The sequence below is a fragment of the Trachypithecus francoisi genome, unplaced genomic scaffold, assembly GCF_009764315.1.
Source record: "Trachypithecus francoisi isolate TF-2019V2 unplaced genomic scaffold, Tfra_2.0 Lachesis_group1, whole genome shotgun sequence".
Classification (NCBI taxonomy): Eukaryota; Metazoa; Chordata; class Mammalia; order Primates; family Cercopithecidae; genus Trachypithecus; species Trachypithecus francoisi.
This window is the reverse complement of record NW_022681454.1, coordinates 98150453-98177934: the sequence shown is the minus strand read 5'-3', so window position 1 is coordinate 98177934 and position 27482 is coordinate 98150453. Positions and strand designations below refer to the sequence as shown.

General features: G+C 39.0%; 1 protein-coding gene and 1 pseudogene across 1 annotated transcript; both read left to right on the top strand.

The window, feature by feature from the left end:
• Window positions 1-1812: 1812 nt before the first annotated feature.
• LOC117086401 lies at window positions 1813-2729 on the top strand (annotated as a pseudogene).
• Window positions 2730-4973: 2244 nt separating this feature from the next.
• Window positions 4974-27182, top strand: ADH6 (alcohol dehydrogenase 6 (class V)). The gene is given in 8 exon segments (XM_033213326.1): window positions 4974-4993; window positions 11691-11853; window positions 14362-14503; window positions 17613-17700; window positions 17832-18048; window positions 25674-25727; window positions 25729-25939; window positions 27019-27182. Coding segments are annotated over 8 exon segments (1059 nt in total).
• The last annotated feature ends 300 nt before the right edge of the window (window positions 27183-27482 follow it).

Here is a 27482-nt window from a genome sequence, read left to right as displayed (position 1 = left end):
GGATTTGTTTTAATCAGATGTGGTAAGATGACAGACACACAGACAGCTACCTTGAAAGAAGAGCTTATGGCTTATGGTTCCCAAGAGGAGGGTGCATGTTACAGCATGCAGAGCCACATAGCAAAGCACTGGGGCCAGTCAAGAGGCAAAAGGGGTGTAGTAGAAAGCATGGGTCAGAGTCTTTATTGTGGCTTTCCCAGGAAAAAAAAATCAAGACAGAGCAGACAAGCTAAATAAGTTAAGATTAGATAATTTGAATAATTTCCATTTGTTCTGGAATATGTGGGGTGGTCCCTTGCTTTCTAGTAACTGGCACTATGGTGAGTTAGGGAAGGAAGATAATGTCCCTAACAATTGGAACCTGATTTTTTTTAAAAAAGACAGGTGGAAGGGGGTATATGGACTACAGATTGGCTGGTTCACATGACAAATGTATGCTCTCAGCAATCTGATTGGTAACTCTAGAAATTCACTAACCTTGGGAGGAGCAATCTCTTCCCAGGTTCCAAAAGTCCCAAAATATCGAAGCATCATAATATATAGAAAATAAACATGATTAATACATCAGTGAAAAATATTTAACCTCTCCAATCCTCAGCTTCCTCAAAGTTACAAAAATGAATAAAGCAATCCCTGCCCTAATCCTGGTGATTGAATAATAAATGGGATCTTGGCAGGGTGTTGCCAGCACCTACTACAACTACTCTACCCCACCACTCTCCACAACACTGCTATAGAACTAAAGACAGTCATTTCTGAGGTCGAAATGTTAGGTTTGTGAAGCAGATACATGTAGAAGGAGAAGGGAGAATGAGGTAACTCACATCAGACCAGGGGAAAATATGCTGTTACAGGAAATTGTTAGTGCCCTGAAGAGAGCTGCAGGTTGATAGGCTATGATCATGACAGTGTAGGGTCTGCTCTGACAGTCCACTAGGCTCACGTATACAGGGCTCATCTATGGCACTGGGTGATTTTAATACTCCTGAGCAGCAACTGGATTCTACTACGGAATAAATTGCCTCACTGATGATGATTGGGAAAAGGATCAAAAGGTGAAGGATTTACCATTTGCCATGAATGCTTTTGCCAACTTTATGAATGAGTAGTTCGTTGGATTCTGTGGTTGGTTTTGATATTTTTCAGGTCCTGTTATTGTTGACCTTTCTTTCTACAGAGTTCAAAACCAGAGACCTTATTCCTAAACTGATAACTGACTACATAATAAAAATAAATAAATAAATAAATAAACAAACAAAGACCCACTTATAATCCATATATTTCCTTTTGAAAGAATCAATAAGGCATTTGAATTGTTCCAAAGTGGGCATTGATGACTGTGTGTGAGTGGTGTGTGTGTGTGTGTAAGAAGAATTTATGTGAGAGATCTTATATGTTACTTTTACCTGAAGTTTTATGAAAAATGAGAGGGCTCAGATTAAGTGTAAAATTGAGCAGTTGTAGGAAATGGTTTAGAGAATAGCAGAAAATAAATAAAATAAATAAATAAGAGCCTTGGGTCATTTGTGAGGTGCCTTCGGCCTTTTGCCCATGTTGTTGTCCTCATTTATAAAATGGAGATAGTGATACCACATCTTTTGAGAGACTCCTATGAAGATCAAATGTGAAAATAAAAAAGAACAAACGAAAGAAAACATGCTACCAAAGTATATTATAATAAAATTTTCTTTGTTATTATCTTGAGTGCTAGTAGATATGACAAAGAAAAGTCATATCTTAATTAGCTACCTACAAAACTAACAAGCTACAGTGGGATTCTGGAAGAAACAAGAGAGTGGTGTGAGCATAAAGAAGCAAAAGAAAACAAGGAAGCATGTGACCATGAAGTAAATACTTAGTGTCAGAGATCAGAGGCTTGAAGAAAAGTAGGTTAAAACCTAAAAATAAAGAAAAGAAAGATCTCAACAGGCTAAAGGAAAGAGAAGTTCCCCAACACCCGTCCTGCTTATTTTTCCAATAAATTACACAGCTGGGCCCATTTACTCACATTGGTAATTTTGTTGATACCAACTTTATCAACTTTTCCATTAAAATCAAACTGGACTTAGTAGACACAGTCAATGATGGGCTGTCTCTACGCCAAGTGTATCCTTTGTATAACTGATCATGTAATGGCCGAAATTGAGAAATTGGGGCAGAAGTATCAAGTGATTCTACAGATTGCCAAGGATCCAAGATCTGAATAATGACCATGCACACACAAAGGAACCTATGCAGATGACTGCTTAGCAGATGACTGATTCAGTACAAGTGTTACATTGTGGCCATGACTACATTGTGGCCATGACTGGACCTTAAAAGATGAATGCATAAGATTCCTAGAGATCATAATCATGTGCACTTCTTACTATGGCTACAACATTGAACAGATGCCAGATGATTATGGAGCCCCTCAGTTCTAATTCATACAAGACAAAGTTCCTCTGCCTTTCTTCCACCAACTTTTTCTTGCTACCAGTTCATTAAACATGAAATACCATGAATTATTATTCTATTTGCCCATGCTCTGTGTTATGAGCTGAGTATGGGTAAATACACTCACTTTTTGACACTGTTTTGAAATTGATATTTTATCTCATTTAAAAATTTTAAATGATTATCAAGGAGTACAAAATCTCAGACAGGAAGGATCTGTTTTACCCCCTTTTTTGAGGTCTGTTGTACAGCTGGTGAATATAGTTAGTAATAGATGATTAGATATTTCAAAATTGCTAAGACGTTAAATTTCAAATGATCTCCCTACAAAAATGTTAAATATTTGAAGTGATATATATGTTAATTAGCTTGATTAAATTATTCTACACTGTATCCACAATTATGGCATCACCTTGTAACCCATAAATTCATACAATTATAGATTGTCAATTTATAATAAAAATTAGCTGCATCTTTTTAGGGAAAAAGAAAGGAAAACTACTTCTAAGGGTTTATTTTCAATCAAGCATTTACTATTTGACATTTCAGAAGTATTTCTATTCAGCATACATTCCTTAAGCACCTACCAACAAGATTCTATTCTAGACAAAATTGAATGTAATTACTGTCTTCAGCTTGTTGATGGATCAGTCCTGGAGTTTAGGGTGCTACATATCTGCATAACTACAATAGAGCGCTGGATGTGAAGTCTGGTCAGAAAGGCTAAGACTCAAGATTCAGGGCATAGGGACCTCATTACTAACTGGATAGAGGTGGGAAAACACCACTGAGTTAGGCCTTGGGAGCTTGTAGATCTATAACACAAACTTCTAGGTAAAAAGCATCATAGAAATTGGGACAAGAATCCATAGGACAGAAAATAAAATTTGCATATAGAAAATAGCAAAAAATATAGTTTGCAAGGACCACACTGTGTTTGAGTAGTGAATGTAAAGGTCTTGATTCCAAAGTATATTTTTAATCAAAATAAATTAGAGTGCAAGAACTTTTATATCTAAAGAGAACTAGGTTTCTCTAGCCTATGACCTTGCTTTTCCTGAGCCTAAGTATATGATTCTGCTATGAAACCTCATCTAGTATTGACTGACAAAAATCAACAATAGTTTCAGTTGAAATTATTAGTGGATTGAGTGGATTGGCTGAAATCAGTAGAGCTCCAAAGCATCTGATTTGTTTGACCTTAAAGCCACTTTCCTTTGGGAGGCCGAGACGGGCGGATCACGAGGTTAGGAGATGGAGACCATCCTGGCTAACCCGGTGAAACCCCGTCTCTACTAAAAAAAAAAAAAAAAAATTGGCCGGGCAAGGTAGCGGGCACCTGTAGTCCCAGCTACTTGGGAGGCTGAGGCAGGAAAATGGCGTAAACCCGGGAGGCGGAGCTTGCAGTGAGCTGAGATCTGGCCACTGCACGCCAGCCTGGGCGACAGAGCGAGACTCCGTCTCGGAAAAAAAAAAAAAAAAGCCACTTTCCAGGTTGGTGATGCCACTTGTGTCTCTATGTAAATTGAGATCAGAGCAAATAAGACTAGTGTTGTGGGTTCTATAACAATGTAATCAAATAGATTTATAGAACTTTAAAATTTACTTTTAATTAGCTGTCTTTAAAAATCTTTAGCTAAATATTTGACTACCACACCCAGGCAGTATTCAAAGGGGTGCATTCCATCAGTCACCAATAGCGAGGCAGTATTGAAATCCATCCATCACTAGTCCTAGAAAAGCAAAAGACACTACATTGCTAACAGTGGATTAGAAGCGTCACCTTTATAGGAAATCATAAACACACTGAGAATTGAGTGAAATTGCAGGTATTCATATTCAAAGCATCAGGCTAACACAATGTTTCATACAACAGTGTCTGTGAGAAAACCTAAGCTAAAGGTTAGAAAACACATAGAGTTATCGTGTATTTTTTTAATTAATTCTCAAAAATACTTAAAGACCAAAGTCACCAGAGTTTTGGGGGGAAATGCAAAGAGTAAATCTAATTACCTGAGGAGATGAGATAGGAATTGATAATAATTTGATGGAAAGCATGCTTTTATTTATGGAATGGCCACTTTTGCAAAGTTGAGAAGCAATAAAAAGAACAGAAAATCTGCTATGTCTGCCACTCACATTAACTATGACTAATAGGTAGTGACTACTAATGAGCCCTATAAATTTATTTTAAACAGTATTATCCCTACCTTGAAACCTAATTCCAGAACTTAACCCTAGAAGAAGGCATTTTTCATTTACTTATTCACAAAGACCTCATGCAACTTACATTGCTGAAATAGCTATCAGGAAATACTACTTCTCTTTAAATATACTTTATTGGAATTGACTTGATAATTTTTTTTAATGACTTAGGAACATTTGATTTTGGCACCAGTGGTAAAACATTAATATTGCCTTTGTAACATTAGCATGATGTGTGGTAACAGACTAAAATGTGCTTAAGGGGATCTGGGATAAACTTCCCTGAGAGGAAAAAAAAAAAAAATGCAGACCAAGCCTCCAGAGCTTACGTGATGACTCTTAGGCAAGAATGGTATTAACCCACTCCAACCCCACAAACAGAAGCTATTTGTTAGAGGAACCTCTTGAACTTAGCATTTATAGGATATGAACTGATGTGAGCTCTGACATCACTTGACTGCCTCTTTCATTTATGGAGAGGGAAATCGAGACCCAAAGAAGTACAGTGACTTTCTGGAATTACATAGCCAGTTACCAGTTAAGCAGATTCTCCTGGATTCTCAACTAATCCTTTCTTTTTTTTTGAAATGGAGTCTCACTCTGTCGCCCAGGCTGGAGTGCAATGGCATGATCTCAGCGCACTGTAGCCCCTGCCTCCCGAGTTCAAGTGATTCTCATGCCTCAGCTCCCAAATAGCTGGGATTATATGGGTGTACCACCACATCTGGCTAATTTTTATATAACAACTTTATAATTTTTTGTAGAGACAGGGTTTCACCATGTTGGCCAGGCTGGTCTCAAACTCCTGACCTCAGGTGATCCGCCCACCTAGGCCTCCCAAACTGCTGGGATTACAGCCGTGAGCCACTGCGCCCAGCCTACGTCTCCTTTCTCTACATCAAGCTTCCATGTTATTCTCACATTTTGTCATTTCACCCCTTGAATTCAATGCCTCAATCACACTGAGGTCCTTTCAATGCTTCCCCCAAAATCTGCCCCTCAAAGAATGATCTCAGGCTCTCTTGTCTCTGAGCCTTCACACTTGTAGTTCTTTGTTTTGGAATCCATCCATGCCATACCCCACTCTCACCAAACTCCATGTCTCATTAACTCCTATTCATTGTCCAAATCACAGTTTAGCAAGGCCTCTAAGTTCTCAGAAATCTAGGTTACATACACTTTCTCTCAGTTCCCAGAGATAAATAAACAAACAAAAGAAATAAAGCAAACAAAATCAAAACAAACAGAAGAAAGGAAATAAGAAAAATAAGAGCAGAAATTAATGAAACAGAAGAGAAAAATCAAAGAAACAAGAGCAACCGAAAAGATCAATAAAATTAATAAACTAAGAAAAACAGAAGACACAAATTACTAATATTCAGAATTAAACGGCCTGGCGCGGCGGCTCTTGCCTGTAATCCCAGCACTTTGGGAGGCCAAGGCAGGTGGATCACCTGCGGTCAAGAGTGCAGGACCAGCCTGGTCAACATGACAAAAGCCCGTCTCTACTAAAAAAAATACAAAAATTAGCTGGTCATGGTAGCAGATGCCTGTTATCCCAACTACTCGGGAACCTGAGGCAGGAGAATCACTTGAACCTGGGAGGCGTGTAGGGAGACCCCCTGAAACTATTGCTACCTAATAAAAGATGAAATGCTCCTGATTATTGTAAACACAAAATTGCATGTAGGATTGTGTAAAGACAATGCCAAGCTGGACTGCCAGAATGAGCCAACAGCGCGTGATGTTCTTCCCCCTGCAGAGAGCCTATGAATGGACACGCAGTCAGGGAGATTTCACATCACCAAGATTCCTATCCCAGAAAAGCAGATGTTCATAGCTCTGGGAATGGAATTCGACCCTTGTGGAGAGCCTATAAGTGGATGCATGGGGGGTGCCTGTCCATATGGATAAGATAGGGCTATAAACGCCTTCATCTTGCCACAGCTCTTCCAGGCCTCTTTAGGGTTAAGGCATACTCCCTTTTGAGAATTTCTGGTCTAACCCGTTGTCTAACTTCACATCCTGTTACTATGGATTGTTTGTATCCAGCTCTTGCTGCAACTGTTACTGCTGATTAATATCTTGCTAATCATAGGTTATGGAAAGACTATGTTTCTGTTTTAAGGCTCTGTTAGAAATTACTGATGCACACACCATATTATAAATTCTTACCTCTGTATACTGTACTTCTGCATACAGATGTTACGTTAAAGAATTACTTCATCCCCATGTGACCATCTCACCTCATAATCAAATGACCCTAAATCCCTCACTAACCTACCCCTGCCCTCACTAAACTTAATAATAAATGCTGGCATATCCAGCACATTTATTATAATAAATGTGGCATATCCTGGCACCGCAGGACCAGAAGGTGGTGACCCCCCTAGACCCAGCTTTCATTATCTTGTGTGTGTCTATTATTTCTCGACCTGCCGATCCACCTGGGAACAAAGAGAGAGCCCTGTTGTATTGCGGGCTGCTGGCCAGGTCCCACAATAGAGGCGGAGGTTGCAGTGAGCAGAGATCACACCACTGCACTCCAGCCTGGGCAACAAGATTGAAACTTCATCTCAAATAAAAAAAAGAATAAAACAAGAATATGGCTGCAGACACTGCAGACATCAAAAAGATAATAAGGGAAAAACACTATTAACAACTCACAGATAAATTTGACAATTTAGGTAATGTTGACCAGTTCCTCAAAATTGCAAACTATGAAAACTCATCAAATAAGAAATAGATTATTTGTATAACCTTATAATTATTTAGGTAATTTAATTTATAACTTAAGACATCTCAAAAAGGAGATTCTACCAAACATTTAAAGAATTAACATAGGTTGGGAATGGTGGCACATGCCTGTAATTCCAGCACTTTGGGAGGCCAAGTTGGGTGTATCACTTGAGGCCAGGGGCTCCAGACCAGTCTGGGCAACATAGTGAGACCCCACCTCTACAAAAAATACAACAATTAGCTGGGTTTAGTGACACACACATGTAGTTCCAGCTACTCAGGAGGCTGAGGTGGGAGGATCAGTTGAACCTGGGAAGTTGAGGCTGCAATGAGCTATGACCGCACCACTGCACTCCAGCCTAGATGACAAAGCAAGAACCTGTCTCTAAAAAAAAAAACGAAAAAGAAATAACAGTTCTACACAATCTCCTCCATAAAATAGATGAGGTGAAAATACTTCCAAGTTCATTTTATAAAATGACTGTGACACCAAAACCAAAGATGGTGCCAAAAAAAGAAGAAAACTAACATTAATAACTCTTACGATTATAGACACAAAAATCTTTAACAGAATGTTAGCAAAGTGAATCCAATGATTGATATGTAAAAAAGAATTATACACCAAGTGTGATTTTTTTTCCAGGTATGTAAGGCTGGTTCAACATTTGAAAAATAATCAATGTAATCTACCATATCAACATGCTAAAAATGAAAAATAATATGATTGTATCATTTTACACAGAACAAGCATTTACTTATTCTCTCTTGTCTTCTAGCTAAGTCATTCCCCCTGGTGTTGCCTTTCATTGGAAATGTATTTTATCTCCTTTCTTCATCCAGATCCTTGGGCCTTGGCTCAAGACCCAGGTCCACACACAGAGATTTCCTTGGGGCCAAATCCAAGTTGGTAGGCCCTGTATGCAAACTAGTTTCACTTCCTCTGAGTAACCAGTTCTGCACACCAAAGAGTGAGGAGCTCTTGATAAACTACTAGAGAAAATCTGATACCATCCTTATCTCTCAACAAGGGGTCTACATTCAGAAACTCAGAAGAATTACTCAAGTTTAGAGACAAATATGATCATTTCTGTATTTTGAAAACAACAGAAAAGAAACAATTCTATACACTCTGTTAGAAACTTTAAGTTTGGACATTTAAAAGTCCAAATTTAAAACTCGAAAGAGTGGATACTAAGAGGGGACCTGTCTGATTAAGGGGAAAAAAGATAGTTTGCAATTTCAGCTTTTGTGCTCTTTCACTGAGCTGAGCTTATTTCAGATTACACTTAGGAACCTCCCTCAAGAAGCAGGAGAGTCTGTATTTCCTGTTTAATAATCACCTGACTGCATAGAAAGATCAGGACCACCCTTCTGATCTACCAGTCACCTGTGTACCTTTGTACTTTCTACAGTGAAAGTTGTGACAGGATCTCCCTTTCTCAAGAAATTTGTCCGTGGTGGAGAAAATCAGCATAAGTACTACAGGCCAAGTAGGTGAAGTCTTATTCTTCATGTTGTGTCATATCTTTGTCAGTTTGTGTGCTCATCTCTTTACCAACATCTAACCACCCAGAGCTAGTCTTTGGGCTCCTAAAGGTGAGAAGCTGTCATAATCATAGTATCTCTCCTCCTCCTCCTCTCCCTTTTTCTTAATTCACTTTATCTGCTTTGACTTCCCTCAGTTCTCTCATCTCTTCAATAAGTAATGTCCAAGCCCTTTATCAGAATTTCCAGAGTCAAAGATATATCCCCTTCTCCAAGGATCTCACAGAGAGACAATAATTATAAAAGAGCAATTATAAAGCAATATACAAGAATAGTAAAAGAGAAAGAGGATGGGAGCCTCAAGGAAAAGCTCCTAACCCAGTTTGGTTTCCCGGAGGTGATACCGAAGGGGAAATCACTGGAGAAATATGAATTCACCAGGTAGAGAAGAAGTGTGTGCAGGCAGATAAAACAACATGAGGAGTAATACAGAGACTGAGAAAATATTCCATGTGAGAAATTTCAGAATATGTTTGGGGGCTGAAAGGTAAAGCCTGAAGCACAAAGTGATGGGAAATAAGGTTAGAGAGACTGACAGAGAGAGAATCCTGATGTCAGTGGATCCAGTTAAGCAAAGGGTAACAACATCATTTTTAGATAGGAGATTGGTGTGACTAGGATTATATTTCAAATGGCAATGGTATAAAGGGTGATTTCGAAGGTGGTAAAAGCAAGACAGAGATAAAGCAGAAAGCTTTTTCAGTAGTAGCAGGAGTGGAGAAAAGGCGACATATCCCAGAAAAATTTAGACTGTGAAGACTGAGGGAGAGAAAAATTGAGGCTACTTCCCAGGTTTCTATCTTGAGTGAGTGAACACATTGCATGGCTGCTAGTTGAAATAGAGGTAGCAGAGGGAGGAATATATTGAGTGTTTTGTCTACTAGAGCGTGGAGGAAGGTGGAAATGGGAAAAAAAAATAATGACACGTTCATGTTTTAACATGTTGAGTTTGAAATACCTCCAGGAACTTCAAACAGCAAATGAATACATTAGCCTAGGGAGAAATATGCCCCATAAATATAGATTACTCACATAAAGGTACTGGTTGAATCTGCAAAATAGATAAGACCACACAGAAAGAGAATTTATAGTGACAACAGTGGTAGCCTGAAATCAGAACCTTTAAGAACTACCTTGCCACCAACAAATTCTCCAACCTCAGTCTGCCAATAGACACCACTTGATGATTGCCTCCATTCCTTGCTCCATAACTCACCCTTCCACTCCAAAACTGATTTTTCCCATGCTTAGGATCACAAATAACTCCCACACTGTAACGCCATTCCTACCCTGAAACAGCCACCAGGCCACTTTGTTCATAGTAATATAAAAAGTGTGGGCCGGGCGCAGTGGCTCAAGCCTGCAATCCCAGCACTTTGGGAGGCCGAGACGGGCGGATCACAAGGTCAGGAGATCGAGACCATCCTGGCTAACCCGGTGAAACCCCGTCTCTACTAAAAAATATAAAAAACTAGCCGGGCGAGGTGGCGGGCGCTTGTAGTCCCAGCTACTCGGGAGGCTGAGGCAGGAGAATGGCGTAAACCCGGGAGGCGGAGCTTGCAGTGAGCTGAGATCCGGCCACTGCACTCCAGCCTGGGTGACAGAGCGAGACTCCGTCTCAAAAAAAAAAAAAAAAAAAAAGTATGACATCTGCAATCCCACTACTGGATACCTACCCACAGGAAAATAATATATTAAAGGTATACCTGAACTTGCCTGTTTATTGCAGCACTATTCACAATAGCAAAGATATAGAATCAACCTAATTATCCATCAACGGATGAATGGGTAAACAACATGTGTTACACATACACAATGGAGTACCATTCAGCCATAAAAAAGAATGAGATCCTGTCATTTGCAGCAACAAGGATAGAAATGAAGATCCTTATCTTAAGTGAAATAAGCCAGGCACGAAAAGACAAATATCACATGTTCTTACTTAAATGTGAGATCTAAAAAGTTTGAACACATGGAAGTAGAGAGTGGAAAAATAGATAACAGAGACTCGGAAGGGTGAGTGGAGAGGATGATGGAAAGTGGGCTAAAAGGTACAAACATACAATAAGATAGAAGGAATAAATTCAATGTTTGATACCAGAGTAAGATGACTATACTCAACAAAAATGTATTATACTCAGGTAATGGACACCCTGAATACCCTGACTTGGTCACTACACATTATATACATGTAACAAAATTTTTCATGTATCCCACAAATAGGCACAATTTTTTTTTTTTTTTTTTTTGAGATGAAATCTCACTCTGTTGCCAGGCTGGAGTGCAGTGGCATGATCTCGGCTCACTGCAACCCTCTGCCTCCCAGGTTCAAGTGATTCTCCTGCCTCAGCCTCCTGAGTAGCTAGGATTACAGGCACACGCCACCACGCCCGACTAATTTTTATATTTTTAGCAGAGACAGGGTTTCACCATGTTGGTCAGGCTGGCCTCAAATTCCCGACCTCGTGATCCACCCGCCTCAGCCTCCCAAAGTGCTGGGATTACAGGCGTGAGCCAGGTGCCCGGCCAATAGGCACAAATTTTTAATTAGAATCTTTAAAAGTATGACATCTATCCTCTTGGTCATGTTACATTTTGTAAATACAGTTGGTATTTGCAAAACTAATACCAACTGAGGCTGATAGTACAAGAAAACTTAAATTGGGGTCAGAAAGCCTAACTTCAGCATATATTTATTATTTTTGTTTTCTTGAGTGCAGAAAATTGGACTAATCCAATTTAGTGATTCTATATCACTAATATAGCAATCTTCCAACTCCCAAACTTAAGGAGTTTCTCTTTCTGCCCTCACATTCTATTTCCCAGGTTATAAGATGCAAAGCAGCCATACTCTGGAAGCCTGGTGCACCATTTTCTATTGAGGAGGTAGAAGTGGCCCCACCAAAGGCAAAGGAAGTTTGCATAAAGGTAAAAGGAACAAACAAAAAAAGTCACACCAAAAGTCAGAGCTTCTTACTGTAAGTTACATATTCTTCTCAGGATATTCAACTCAGAAAAAAAAAAAAACCTGCCTATCTTTGCATTTCTTTTTCATAAACATTTCCATCAATTTTTAAATCCAGCCAGATAAAAGGTTAGGGAGGTAAAGCATAGGCTAACTGCCCAAAGGATAAAACTCAGACTTTATTTACAGCTATTGTACAAGCTATTAATTTAAAAACTTTCTACCCTCAAACCCTATTTTAATCTGTACTTGTAAATTTTTATGGTATTCTTCATAATATTTATCTTGAAATATTTTGAATAAAAAATTGTTTGATTACAAACAAATCATATCTGAGTCTGGAAACTCAAGTTAGAGCTGGAAGGGACTTAGGGAAACCCAATATTTTACAGATGCGAAGCCTGAAGCCAGCTGCGGTTTAGTGACTGGTCACACAGCTAGTAGAATAAAAACATAGACTAATTTTTCTCGGCTGAGCGTGATAGCTCATCCCTGTAATCCCAGCACTTTGGGAGGCAAACGCGGGAAGATTGCTTGAGTGCAGGAGATGAGAACAGTTTTTCTCAACCTTGGTTACCTATTTGGAATCAGCTGGAAGCTTTGAAAAATGCTGACAACCAAGTCCCATCCCCAGAAATTCTGAAATTGTGATTTAATTAGTCTGGGGTGCAGCCTGGACATGCAAATTTTTTAAATCACTTCCAGATGATTCTAATAGGCCTCCTCCAAACTAGAAAATAGTTTACCTGACTTGCAGTTCAGAGTCCTTTGTTATTATTTTAATTATAATAATAAAGAAGAAGTACTGTTTAATGATAGATTACAAAGAGACAGTCATTTTCTACGTCATCTCACCTGCACAGTTCGTGTCTTCTTTTCAGAGCGCCTTCTCCACCCTACATCCCCCATGGAGTAAGCAGTGGGCTATTGGGTTGTCTGCATCCACTCCCCACCCACAGGGTCACAACTCATGCAACCAGGTTTAGACCCTCACTCAAAGACATTCAATCATTATCAGACAAGCTACACATCTGAAGCTCTCACCAGTGAATTTGAACCAAGATATGGGCACTATAGCAGAGTAAGTGATGGCCGGCAATGGTGAGGTTGGGCAGACTCATCACTGGTAACTGTTTTTAACCATGATCAGCAAAATAAATGGAGAAAGCCGATCTGCAGAGAATAATAGGTGAATGCAACTATGCCCATATTGAATCAAGTAAAGAGATAAAGAGAAGGACTATTTGGTAAATGTCTAGGTCTATGAGGTCTGACAGCACTTTCTACAGTTGGGTCGCAGGTAATTCAGGCAATTTTATGATACTGTTCCAATAATCCTCCTTTTACATGCACAAATTTCAATATATTTCGTTTCTTGACTAAGGAGTGTGTGTGTGTGTGAGTGTGTGGCTGTGTGTATGCAAACTTCATATTTATTTTAGAAATGAAGAAACTGAGACTCAGAAAGAAAAATTTACCCCCAAGTTCACACAGCTGAGAAGGGAGAGAGCTAGTTTTTCATCCCTGAACTCTTAACCACTGTTCTGGAGTGGTTCATTTTATTTTATTTTATTTTTTTTTTTTTATTTTTTATTTTTTTTTGAGACGGAGTCTCGCTCTGTCGCCCAGGCTGGAGCGCAGTGGCCGTCTGGCTAACTTACAATAAAGTGGGATTATGACTTGTACAAATAACAAAACTATAAAGCTCACTTGTAAAATAAATTAAGGTTTTAATTATATTATAATAGGAAACATTATTCCTTTGCCTCCTGTGTTCCAATGTCTTTATTTTACTCTATTTTATTTTATTTCATTACATTTTATTTTATTTCAGAGACAGGGTCTCACTCTGTCACCCAGACTGGAGTGCAGTGGTACAAAATCATAGCTCACTGGAGCCTCGAACTACTGGGCTCAAGTGATTTTCCCACTTCAGCCTCCCAAGCAGCTTGGACTACAGGTGCATGCCATCATGCCTGGCTAATTTATTTATTTATTATAGAGATGGGGGTCTCACTATTTTGCCCAGGCTGGTCTCAAACTCCTGCCCTCGAGTGATTCTCCTCCCTCAGCCTCCCAAGATGCTGGGATTTTAAGCATAAGCCACTGCACTCAGCTCAATTCCTTCATTTTTATAATTGGTCTTTCTCCTCCACACTTCCACCTACAAGCTCAGTGAAGCCAATTGAGATCTCAGACATCAAGTCACACTGTAATTTTACAGCTGCTCTTCTGACCCCATTCTACCCACCCTCCCCAGTAAATTTTCAGTCATAATCTTGATTCTGAAATCAGCTAATGAAAAACATTTCATTGCTTTAACAAATTATTATTGACCCTTAAACTGATAAGAAATGAATGCAGTGTATAAATGGAGAATATCAAACTAGCAAAAAGCCTTACAATCAACAACTCTAAAACACCATTATCTGAAACAGCGGGAACTGCAGTACTCTTTGCCTTCCATACAGGTTGTGGCCACCGGACTGTGTGGTACAGAGATGAAAATGTTGGGGAGTAAACACTTGGACCTCTTGTATCCCACCATCTTGGGTCATGAAGGGGCTGGAATCGTTGAGAGTATTGGAGAAGGAGTAAGCACAGTGAAACCAGGTAGGAATTAGCACCTGGTAATAGAAAAAAGCAACAACTTGGAACCAACATCAAGAAAATGATAAGCACCCCTTAAGTATGTCAGGATCAAATGAAATAAAAGGTGAAATGTTGCCAACTTCTTAGAAAAGGAGGGATAATTACTTGTAAGTTACATAAAATACTAAATATATTGTATTCTTTGCATTTACATTTTGAAAATAAGAAGAAAACAAGAAGTAGAATGCACTGAAACTGGACTTGAAAGTACAAATGAGACAAACATTTATGAAAAAAAGATTGAATAATTTAAATAATTATTGAATAATTATTTAAATGAGGCGTTATGATAAATAATCAAACACATTAGTAGAACCAAATAAAGAAGCAGTCCAGAATTGGATCCAAATAAACATAAGAAGTTAATGCAGCATGAGGTTTGTCTTTCAAACTCAAGAGTGGAAACAGATTATTCAACAAATTGTGTTGAAACAACTAGATAGTTATCTGGACTCAAAAAGTAAATGGGGTTGCCGTCTCATTCTTTATATAAAAAAATTATACATGAATCTAAAAATTAAATGTGAAAAGGAAAACCATAGAAGTACTATAAAATAACATGGGAGAACACTGTATTATCTAGGAGGAGAGAAGAAAATTTTAATCAAAACAAAAAAATACCCAGAAGATATAAAATAGATATTTATATAGATAAATTTGACAATGTAAAAATTACATAGATTCTGCATGTTTAAAAAAACCCCAGAAGTCAAAACCCAGTAGGACAATGGACCAATTTTCTTAACATAGAAATAATTTATTTAAAAGCAATTGTTAAAAGCTGAATAGAAAAATGGGCAAACAAAATACATATCTAGTTTAAAGAAATGTACATATATATGTGTGTGTGTGTATATATATAAATGCTCTTAAACACATTAAAATATGCCCAACCTCAGACATATTAAAAATAAATAACATTTTAAAAGGCTGGGGGGTGGGGAAAATGGAGAGATGTGGTCAAATGGTATACAATTTCTGCTAGATAGGAAAAATAAGTTTTTTGAGATCTATTGAACAGCATGGTGATTACAGTTAATAATAATGAATTATACTATATTTCAAAATTGCTAAGAGTATACATTTCAAACGTTATCACCACAAAATATAAATCTTCAAGTGTTTAACATACTAATTAGCTTGATTTAATCATCCCATATTATATACACATAATATCACATTGTACTCCATAAATATATAATTTGTCAATGTACAGTAAAATTTTTAAATGCAATGAAGAAACGCTTTTTACCTAGCAGATCGGCAAAGGTTAAGAAGTTTGATAATATATAGAGTTGACAAGAATATAGGCAGACAACTCCCTCATATCTTATTGTTTGGAACGTAGATTTGCTGGATTTGTAGATTTGCTCAACTCTAAATGTGGCAATATGTAATATCATTTAAATGTAGATATTCTTGGACACACCAGTTTCAGTTCTAGAAACTTATTTCATAGATATATGTTCATATATTCATTTTCTATTGCTGCTGGAAAAAATCACCACAAATATAACATTTTAAAGCAACACAAATTTATTATCTTAGTTTCTATGGGTCAGAAATCTGAGTGGGCTTGGCTGGGTTTTCTGCTCACGTTTCAAGGTCAAAATCATAGTAGCCAAGTGGGTCCTTATCTGGAGCCTCTGGAGAAAAATCGACTTCCAAGTTCATTCAAGTAGTTTTCAGAATCCAATTCCTTGAGGCTGTAGGACTGAGGTCCTTATTTCCTCACCAGTGGTCGGCTCCGTGAAATTGCTCACATTTCTTCTTCTGTGGCACCTTCCAGCCTTGAAGTAGCCATGGCCCACTAAATCCTTCCACAGGTGTTAAGTCACTTTTACTTCCTCTTCTGCCTTCCTCTGCTCTTCTTTCAATGGCTCATGTGATTACCCTGGGTCCACCTGGATAATTCAGTATAATCTCCCTATCTTAATGTCAACTGATTAGTAACCTTAGTTACATCTAGAGAGTATTCCTTGCCACGTAGCATAACATACTCACAGGCATGATACCACAACATAGTCACAGTTTCTAGGGATTTGTGCAGGATATCTTTGGGAGGACATTTTAGAACTCTGTCTACAACAAGATACTCGTTGCATTATTGGTTTTAGTGTTGGGGTGGAGGGAAACAAAGAACAACCTAAATGTCTATCAGTGTTCATGGCACTGATTAATGATGGAGCATTATATGTTCTAAAATAGAAAGCTCCATGATAGAGTGTTAAGTAAAAAATCTAGGCCCAAACCAGGGTAGATAGTATGCTTACCTTTGCATTTTTCAGCTCTGAAAAATATCATCGTTACTGGTCAGAGTACCTGTCTCTAAGATGGGGAACTGGGGAATAGAGTGATAATTTTTACTTTTGTGCAGTTTAAATTTTTACCATATGTATGTGTTACTTTTTAAAAAATAAAAATAAATAAAATAGAAGAAACTAAATCTTAATAAGGTTTTTAACTAAAAGTATAAAACAAATTTATCTGGTTTATACTGTTAGACCATGGGAGCAGCCAGTAAAATACATCACAGGCAAGTTCTTCTAATCACGTCCTGATACTTTGACTACTACTAGAGACGTCTGCCTACCTGTGATCTCTAAGGTAAAGAAGAAAGGGTTGATGTCAAACACAGAGAACAGCACAGAATCAATTTTTTTCTCCCTAATCCAGAACTTATTCTGTGAGTATGTGGTATCCATACTATTTTAAATTCAATCCCTGAGAAAGGAAATTAGTGTTGAAAATGTAAGAAGAGATAAGACTTGACTGAATGGATATATGACAAAAAACTATTTGACACTCCAAGAGGAACTCACAAAGGAGGCAAATCTGGAGCCAGTTCCTCAAGATTCAGCCACTGAGCCCAGGGCTGGGCCCAGATGCTGATGACATTCTCTCTTTTTGTAAGTATTTGATTTTCTTTGTGGTATCAAGAACAACTGAATGTGGAAATAATTCTCAGCTGTCATTTCTTCTTGGGTGCCTTGCTCTCAAAATCCTGAAAGACAGCTATCTCTTTCCTTAAAACGTGATATGTTAATAAGACATGATTTTGCTCTCTTAGGTGACAAAGTTATCACACTCTTTCTGCCACAGTGTGGAGAATGTACCTCTTGCCTGAATTCTGAGGGCAATTTTTGTATACAAGTCAAGTAAGCTTTTACTAATATTTTTTTGAAAACTTCATTCACTTTCATTGGAGAAGATCTAAGCTTTCTAACTTAAAATAAACATGGTGTGTGTGTGTGTGGTTTTTTTTTTTTTTTTTTTTTGTCTATAAAAGACAGTCAAAACCCCAACTGATGTCTGATGGTACCAGCAGATTTACCTGCAAGGGAAAATCAATATATCACTTTGGTAACACCAGCACCTTCTCTGAATACACAGTGATAAAGGAAATCTCAGTTGCCAAGATTGATGCAGTTGCTCCTCTGGATAAAGTATGCCTAATTAGCTGTGGCTTTTCCACTGGGTTTGGTGCTGCAATCAATACTGCCAAGGTAAGTGGCATTTACACCCATTTGGAATGGAATTATTGGGATATGGAGTTGAAAGGCCTCATGCATCTTGCTGATGTCTTATCATACCAAAGGAAAAATCCCAAGCCTGACTCCAAACATCCTTGAGTTCTCTGCTATCTACCTAGTCTTGCCACACCCTCTTCAACATTTTTCCCATTCCCTCTCGGTCAGGAGTAAATGACGGATTAAGTCTGGATGCCATTCACAAGTGGAAATATCAGGAATTCCTGGAAATTAAATCTAACATAGTTACAACATGACTGTGGCCTTTCATATTCCAATTTATCCTTTCTTTCCTTAGACAAGTATTTTTGGAGTCATTCACTGTTCCAGGTGCGAGAATTCAGCAGCTAACAAAACTCATGAAGTTAATATTATATTGCATGATATATTAGGTAGTGATAAATGCTAATAAAAAGAAAAGGAGAGCAAGGAACCAAGTGATGAAGGAGGTGTTACTACATTAGACAGATTGACCAGGGGATCCCATTCTGGCTGAATGGGCTGCTATTGAACTCTTATTTCTAAAACATCACTAAAACCTTCGCAGCTCCCTTCTTAAAGATGCTGTTGAATTTTGTCCATCAGTCCCAATACTATACAGAGAGAAAGAATGGGAAAAAAAATTTAAATTAGTCCTATGTAGGACAGTACTCAATGTTTTTTTAAAAAAAGCCTTTGCCTTCACAAGGCATTGACCCTATAAGTAATGAAAATTTTACAGATACGAAAAGAAAGAGAGAGAGGGAGAGAGAGAAAAAAAAAACGGTTGTATGGAGGATAGAGATAATTTTTAAAAACTCAAAAAAAATCTGGAATTAAATACACTGTCAAATAAGTCTTAAGATTCAGTGAAAGGGGCGGAGCAAGATGGCCAAATAGGAACAGCTCCAGTCTCCAATTCCTGACGCGAGCGACACAGAAGACCAGTGATTTCTGCATTTTCTACTGAGGTACTGGGGTCATCTCACTGGGGAGTGCCGGACAATCGGTGCTGGAGAGCTGCTGCAGCCCAACCAGCGAGAGCTGAAGCAGGGCGAGGCATCGCCTCACCTGGGAAGCGCAAGGGGGAAGGGAATCCCTTTTCCTAGCCAGGCGAACTGAGACACACAACACCTGGAAAATCGGGTAATTCCCACCCCAATACTGTGCTTTAAGCAAACGGGCACACCAGGAGATTATACCCACACCTGGCCGGGAGGGTCCCACGGCCACGGAGCCTCCCTCATTGCTAGCACAGCAGTCTGCAATCTAACCGCAAGGCAGCAGCGAGGCTGGGGGAGGGGCGCCTGCCATTGTTGAGGCTTAAGTAGGTAAACAAAGCCGCTGGGAAGCTCCAACTGGGTGGAGCTCAAAGCAGCTCAAGGAAACCTGCCTGTCTCTGTAGACTCCACCTCTGGGGACAGGGCACAGTTAACAACAACAGGGGAAGCAGCAGAGGCCTGTGCAGACGCGAACGACTATGTCTGACAGCTTTGAAGAGAGCAGGGGATCTCCCAACACAGAGGTTGAGATCTGAGAACGGACAGACTGCCTGCTCAAGTGGGTCCCTGACCCCTGAGTAGCCTAATTGGGAGACATCCCCCACTAGGGGCAGTCTGACACCCCACACCTCACAGGGTGGAGTGCACCCCTGAGAGGAAGCTTCCAAAGGAAGAATCAGACAGGTACACTCGCTGTTCAGCAATATTCTATCTTCTGCAACCTCTGCTGCTGATACCCAGGCAAACAGGGTCTGGAGTGGACCTCAAGCAATCTCCAACAGACCTACAGCTGAGGGTCCTGACTCTTAGAAGGAAAACTATAAAAAAGGAAGAACACCTATACCAAAACCTCATCAGTACACCATCATCAAAGACGAGAGGCAGATAAAACCACAAAGATGGGGGAAAAGCAGGGTAGAAAAGCTGGAAATTCAAAAAATAAGAGCGCATCTCCCCCTGCAGAGGACCACAGCTCATCGCCAGCAACGGATCAAAGCTGCTCAGAGAATGACTTTGACGAGATGAGAGAAGAAGGCTTCAGTCCATCAAACTTCTCAGAGCTAAAGGAGGAATTATGTACCCAGCAAAAGAAACTAAAAATCTTGAAAAAAGAGGGGAAGAATTGATAGCTAGAATAATTAATGCAAAGAAGGTTATAAATGAAATGACAGAGATGAAAACCATGACACGAGAAATACGTGACAAATCCACAAGGTTCAGTAACCGCTCAATCAACTGGAAGAAAGAGTATCAGCGATTGAGGATCAAATGAATGAAATGAAGCGAGAAGAGAAACCAAAAGAAAAAAGAAGAAAAAGAAATGAACAAAGCCTGCAAGAAGTATGGGATTATGTAAAAAGACCAAATCTACGTCTGATTGGGGTGCCTGAAAGTGAGGGAGAAAATGGAATCAAGTTGGAAAACACTCTTCAGGATATCATCCAGGAGAACTTCCCCAACCTAGTAGGGCAGGCCAACATTCAAATTCAGGAAATACAGAGAACACCACAAAGATACCCCTGCAGAAGAGCAACTCGAAGACACATAATTGCCAGATTCACCAAAGTTGAAATGAAGGAAAAAATCTTAAGGGCAGCCAGAGAGAAAGGTCGGGTTACCCACAAAGGGAAGCCCATCAGACTAACAGCAGACCTCTCGGCAGAAACTCTACAAGCCAGGAGAGAGTGGGGGCCAATATTGAACATTCTTAAAGAAAAGAATTTTCAACCCAGAATTTCATATCCAGCCAAACTAAGTTTCATCAGTGAAGGAGAAATAAAATCCCTTACAGATAAGCAAATGCTTAGAGATTTTGTCACCACCAGGCCTGCCTTACAAGAGACCCTGAAGGAAGCACTAAACATGGAAAGGAACAACCGGTACCAGCCATTGCAAAAACATGCCAAAATGTAAAGACCATCGAGGCTAGGAAAAAATTGCATCAACTAACGAGCAAAATAACCAGCTAATATCATAATGGCAGGATCAAGTTCACACATAACAATATTAACCTTAAATGTTAATGGACTAAATGCTCCAATTAAAAGACACAGACTGGCAAACTGGATAAAGAGTCAAGACCCATCAGTCTGCTGTATTCAGGAGACCCATCTCACATGCAGAGACATACATAGGCTCAAAATAAAGGAATGGAGGAAGACCTACCAAGCAAATGGAGAACAAAAAAAGCAGGGATTGCAATCCTAGTCTCTGATAAAACAGACTTTAAACCATCAAAGATCAAAAGAGACAAAGAAGGACATTACATAATGGTAAAGGGATCAATTCAACAGGAAGAGCTAACTCTCCTAAATATCTATGCACCCAATACAGGAGCACCCAGATTCATAAAGCAAGTCCTTAGAGACTTACAAAGAGACTTAGACTCCCATACAATAATAATGGGAGACTTCAACACTCCACTGTCAACATAAGACAGATCAACCAGACAGAAAGTTAGCAAGGATATCCAGGAATTGAACTCATCTCTGCACCAAGCGCACCTAATAGACATCTATAGAACTCTCCACCCCAAATCAACAGAATATACATTCTTCTCAGTACCACATCGCACTTATTCCAAAATTGACCACATAATTGGAAGTAAAGCACTCCTCAGCAAATGTACAAGAACAGAAATTATAACAAACTCTCTCTCAGACCACAGTGCAATCAAACTAGAACTCAGGACTGAGAAACTCAATCAAAACCGCTCAACTACATGGAAACTGAACAACCTGCTCCTGAATGACTACTGGGTACATAAGGAAATGAAGGCAGAAATAAAGATATTCTTTGAAACCAATGAGAACAAAGATACAACATACCAGAATCTCTGGGACACATTTAAAGCAGTGTCCCACTAAATGCCCACAAGAGAAAGCAGCAAAGATCTAAAATTGACACTCTAACATCACAATTAAAAGAACTGGAGAAGCAAGAGCAAACACATTCAAAAGTTAGCAGAAGGCAAGAAATAACTAAGATCAGAGCAGAACTGAAGGAGATAGAGACGCAAAAAACCCTCCAAAACATCAATGAATCCAGGAGTTGGTTTTTTGAAAAAATCAACAAAATTGACAGACCGCTAGCAAGACTAATAAAGAAGAAAAGAGAGAAGAATCAAATAGACACAATAAAAAATGATAAAGGGGATATCACCACCGACCCCACAGAAATACAAACTACCATCAGAGAATACTATAAACACCTCTACGCAAATCAACTAGAAAATCTAGAAGAAATGGATAATTTCCTGGACACTTACACTCTCCCAAGACTAAACCAGGAAGAAGTTGAATCCCTGAATAGACCAATAGCAGGCTCTGAAATTGAGGCAATAATTAATTGACTACCAACCAAAAAAAGTCCAGGACCAGATGGATTCACAGCTGAATTCTACCAGAGGTACAAGGAGGAGCTGGTACCATTCCTTCTGAAACTATTCCAATCAATAGAAAAAGAGGGAATACTCCCTAACTCTTTTTATGAGGCCAACATCATCCTGATACCAAAGCCTGGCAGAGACACAACAAAAAGAGAAAATTTTAGACCAATATCCCTGATGAACATCGATGCAAAAATACTCAATAAAATACTGGCAAACTGGATTCAGCAGCACATCAAAAAGCTTATCCACCATGATCAAGTGGGCTTCATCCCTGGGATGCGAGGCTGGTTCAACATTCGCAAATCAATAAACGTAATCCAGCATATAAACAGAACCAAAGACAAGAACCACATGATTATCTCAATAGATGCAGAAAAGGCTTTTGACAAAATTCAACAGCCCTTCATGCTAAAAACACTCAATAAATTCGGTATTGATGGAACATACCTCAAAATAATAAGAGCTATTTATGACAAACCCACAGCCAATATCATACTGAATGGGCAAAAACTGGAAAAATTCCCTTTGAAAACTGGCACAAGACAGGGATGCCCTCTCTCACCACTCCTATTCAACATCGTGTTGGAAGTTCTGGCTAGAGCAATCAGGCAAGAGAAAGAAATAAAGGGTATCCAGTTAGGAAAAGAAGAAGTCAAATTGTCCCTGTTTGCAGATGACATGATTGTATATTTAGAAAACCCCATCATCTCAGCCCAAAATCTCCTTAAGCTGATAAGCAACTTCAGCAAAGTCTCAGGATACAAAATTAATGTGCAAAAATCACAAGCATTCTTATACACCAGTAACAGACAAGCAGAGAGCCAAATCAGGAATGAACTTCCATTCACAATTGCTTCAAAGAGAATAAAATACCTAGGAATCCAACTTACAAGGGATGTCAAGGACCTCTTCAAGGAGAACTACAAACCACTGCTCAGCGAAATAAAAGAGGACACTAACAAATGGAAAAACATACCATGCTCATGGATAGGAAGAATCAATATCGTGAAAATGGCCATACTGCCCAAGGTTATTTATAGATTCAATGCCATCCCCATCAAGCTACCAATGACTTTCTTCACAGAATTGGAAAAAACTGCTTTAAAGTTCATATGGAACCAAAAAAGAGCCCGCATTGCCAAGACAATCCTAAGTCAAAAGGACAAAGCTGGAGGCATCACGCTACCTGACTTCAAACTATACTACAAGGCTACAGGAAGCAAAACAGCATGGTACTGGTACCAAAACAGAGATATAGACCAATGGAACAGAACAGAGTCCTCAGAAATAATACCACACATCTACAGCCATCTGATCTTTGACAAACCTGACAAAAACAAGAAATGGGGAAAGGATTCCCTATTCAATAAATGGTGCTGGGAAAATTGGCTAGCCGTAAGTAGAAAGCTGAAACTGGATCCTTTCCTTACTCCTTATACGAAAATTAATTCAAGATGGATTAGAGACTTAAATGTTAGACCTAATACCATAAAAACCCTAGAAGAAAATCTAGGTAGTATCATTCAGGACATAGGCATGGGCAAGGACTTCATGTCTAAAACACCAAAAGCAACAGCAGCAAGAGCCAAAATTGACAAATGGGATCTAATTAAACTAAAGAGCTTTTGCACAGCAAAAGAAACTACCATCAGAGTGAACAGGCAACCTACAGAATGGGAGAACATTTTTGCAATCTACTCATCTGATAAAGGGCTGATATCCAGAATCTACAAAGAACTCAAACAAATATACAAGAAAAAAACAAACAACCCCATCAAAAAGTGGGCAAAGGATATGAACAGACATTTCTCAAAAGAAGACATTCATACAGCCAACAGACACATGGAAAAATGCTCATCATCACTGGCCATCAGAGAAATGCAAATCAAAACCACAATGAGATACCATCTCACACCAGTTAGAATGGCAATCACTAAGAAGTCAGGAAACAACAGGTGTTGGAGAGGATGTGGAGAAATAGAAACACTTTTACATTGTTGGTGGGATTGTAAACTAGTTCAACCGTTATGGAAAACAGTATGGCAATTCCTCAAGGATCTAGAACTAGATGTACCATATGACCCAGCCATCCCACTACTGGGTATATACCCAAAGGATTATAAATCATGCTGCTATAAAGACACATGCACACGTATGTTCATTGCGGCACTATTCACAATAGCAAAGACTTGGAATCAACCCAAATGTCCATCTGTGGCAGACTGGATTAAGAAAATGTGGCGGGCCGGGCGCGGTGGCTCAAGCCTGTAATCCCAGCACTTTGGGAGGCCGAGGCGGGCGGATCACGAGGTCAGGAGATCGAGACCATCCTGGCTAACACGGTGAAACCCCGTCTCTACTAAAAAAATACAAAAAACTAGCCGGGCGAGGTGGCGGCGCCTGTAGTCCCAGCTACTCGGGAGGCTGAGGCAGGAGAACGGCGTAAACCCGGGAGGCGGAGCTTGCAGTGAGCTGAGATCCAGCCACTGCACTCCAGCCCGGGCGACAGAGCGAGACTCCGTCTCAAAAAAAAAAAAAAAAAAAAAAAGAAAATGTGGCACATATACACCATGGAATATTATGCAGCCATAAAATAGGATGAGTTTGTGTCCTTTGTAGGGACATGGATGCAGCTGGAAACCATCATTCTTAGCAAACTATCACAAGAACAGAAAACCAAACACCGTGTGTTCTCACTTATAGGTGGGAACTGAACAATGATGACATCACTTCGACTCGGGAAGGGGAACATCACACATCGGGGCCTATCATGGGGAGGGGGGAGGGGGGACGGATTGCATTGGAGGTTATACCTGATATAAATGACGAATTGATGGGTGCTGACGAGTTGATCAGTGCAGCACACCAACATGGCACAAGTATACATATGTAACAAACCTGCACGTTATGCACATGTACCCTAGAACTTAAAGTATAATTAAAAAAAAAAAAAGATTCATGGAAAATTCATTTAAACTACTACTCAGACTAATTCCTAGGACTTGAAACTCTACTTTCAGGTAGTTTTTTGTTCCTGTGACAAGAGTATTCCATATCTAGAAATATTTTGAAAAATTCAAACTTTCTAGTTATAATACATTATGTATGTAAACATTGTTTGCTTATGACTCATTAAAAAATACATGCATAGACTTAGCCTTCCCAAATGAGTAAAGATGTATGTTCTCTTTGCTTTTTGTTTTCTGGGTTTTCTGCCTATATGTGTCTAGGTGACTCTAGGTTCTACCTGTGCTGTGTTTGGCCTGGGAGGAGTTGGCTTGTCTTGTTGTCATGGGTTGTAAAGCGGCAGGAGCAGCCAGGATCATTGGAGTGGACGTCAACAAGGAGAAATTTAAGAAGGCACAGGAATTGGGTGCCACTGAGTGCCTCAACCCTCTGGACTTAAAGAAACCCATTCAAGAAGTTTTATTTGATATGACAGATTCTGGTATAGACTTCTGCTTTGAGGCCACTGGAAATCTGGACACTCTGGCATGTAATCCTCTGGAGTGAAAATTACCAATACTTTCACCAGTCATCATTTTAGATTATAGTTGGATGAGCTTTCTTAAATTCCCTCCACTTTGCTCTATTTAATTTTCTTTGTGTTCCATGACATCTTAGCCGGTACCCTCTGTCTACTTCTATAAATTTGTTCACTATCCCAGATACTAAATCTAGAACTTTCATATAATTTCAAAGCCAGAAGTTTTAAGCAAGATAAGGTTAAAATTTGATTAATGACCTTACGAATCAATGTGCTTTCACTTTCAGTAGTCTTTCATGTCAGATCTAAGTTTCCAAGAAAAATATTTACTAGTCATGATTAAACGGGTTCATTTCAAAACTGAAGGGGAAAAAAGTGGTGGTTTATCTGGCTAAACATGGTTTACATAAGAGAATAGAAACTGAGGGGAAGTTACTTCAAAATCTGAGGCTTGTTTTCTTTGGAGATTTGGAGAAATAGTGTATTATTGGGTTGTATGGCTCTGTCTTCTAGTCAGCTGTATAGAAACTCAACAACTGCCTCTTCCAACTTGGGCTCTTTTCCCAGCATAAAAAATCTTTTCATGACTCACCATACATAAATTCCTTTATTGTAAGAAGATATAGCAAAACCTTTCTCACACTCTTACTCTGAGAAATAGCCTTTGAACATAACGAATGTAACGGTATCTGTTTCTCACTTTGCTAGCATCTTATTGTATAAATATCTGTCTTCTTAGCTGTCTAAAAGAAAAATATCAATTCTTACCAGCCACCTGCATCAGTAATAATTTTTATAAAAATTATTTTTATTATTATCACTACTATGGATGTTTTTACTATTTTCATTTTTGTTATTTCCATTTATTGAGTCCTAAAATGCCAGGTACTATACTAGGCAACATCCAAGGTCTTATATGTGTTTCATAGCATCCTTACAAGATAAATGTTATTTCAAATGAGAATAGGGAGAATCAGAAAAGAAAGTCATAGACCATTCAGGAGTTAAGCTGAAATTAAGACACAGGTTCAATCCTCACATACATCTTTTAACCTCTGTACTGTATTGCATCACTTTATAACAGGCAGCTGCCCTCACCTCCTGCAATGAGAGCTATGGGGTCTGTGTGGTTGTTGGGGTGTTGCCTGCCGGTGGTCAACTCAACATCAGTGGCCAGTTATTCTCAGGACGTTCTTTGAAGGGTTCTGTTTTTGGAGGTATGGATGAAGCAGGAAAGGGTGGAAATGCCTGAGGAGGTGAAGGTGGGAAATAGAAAAATACATCATAAACACTTAAGAAAGGACATAAAACAACAGTTTTATATTACAAATTTTTTTTCAATATATGAATACCCAATATAAAGGGATGGATAGTGGGTGTACCTAGTTCCTCTTGGAAAGCTTTTTCTCATGCAAAGACGGAGAAGAAGTTTTTTAATTGATTGGTTAAGAATCCAGTGTCCAAAGTTTAAGGCAAACTCTAAATTGAAAAGAAGGCAATATTGTAATCTGTAACTATACTTCAGCAAAATTATACACCTGCCAGCTGGGAT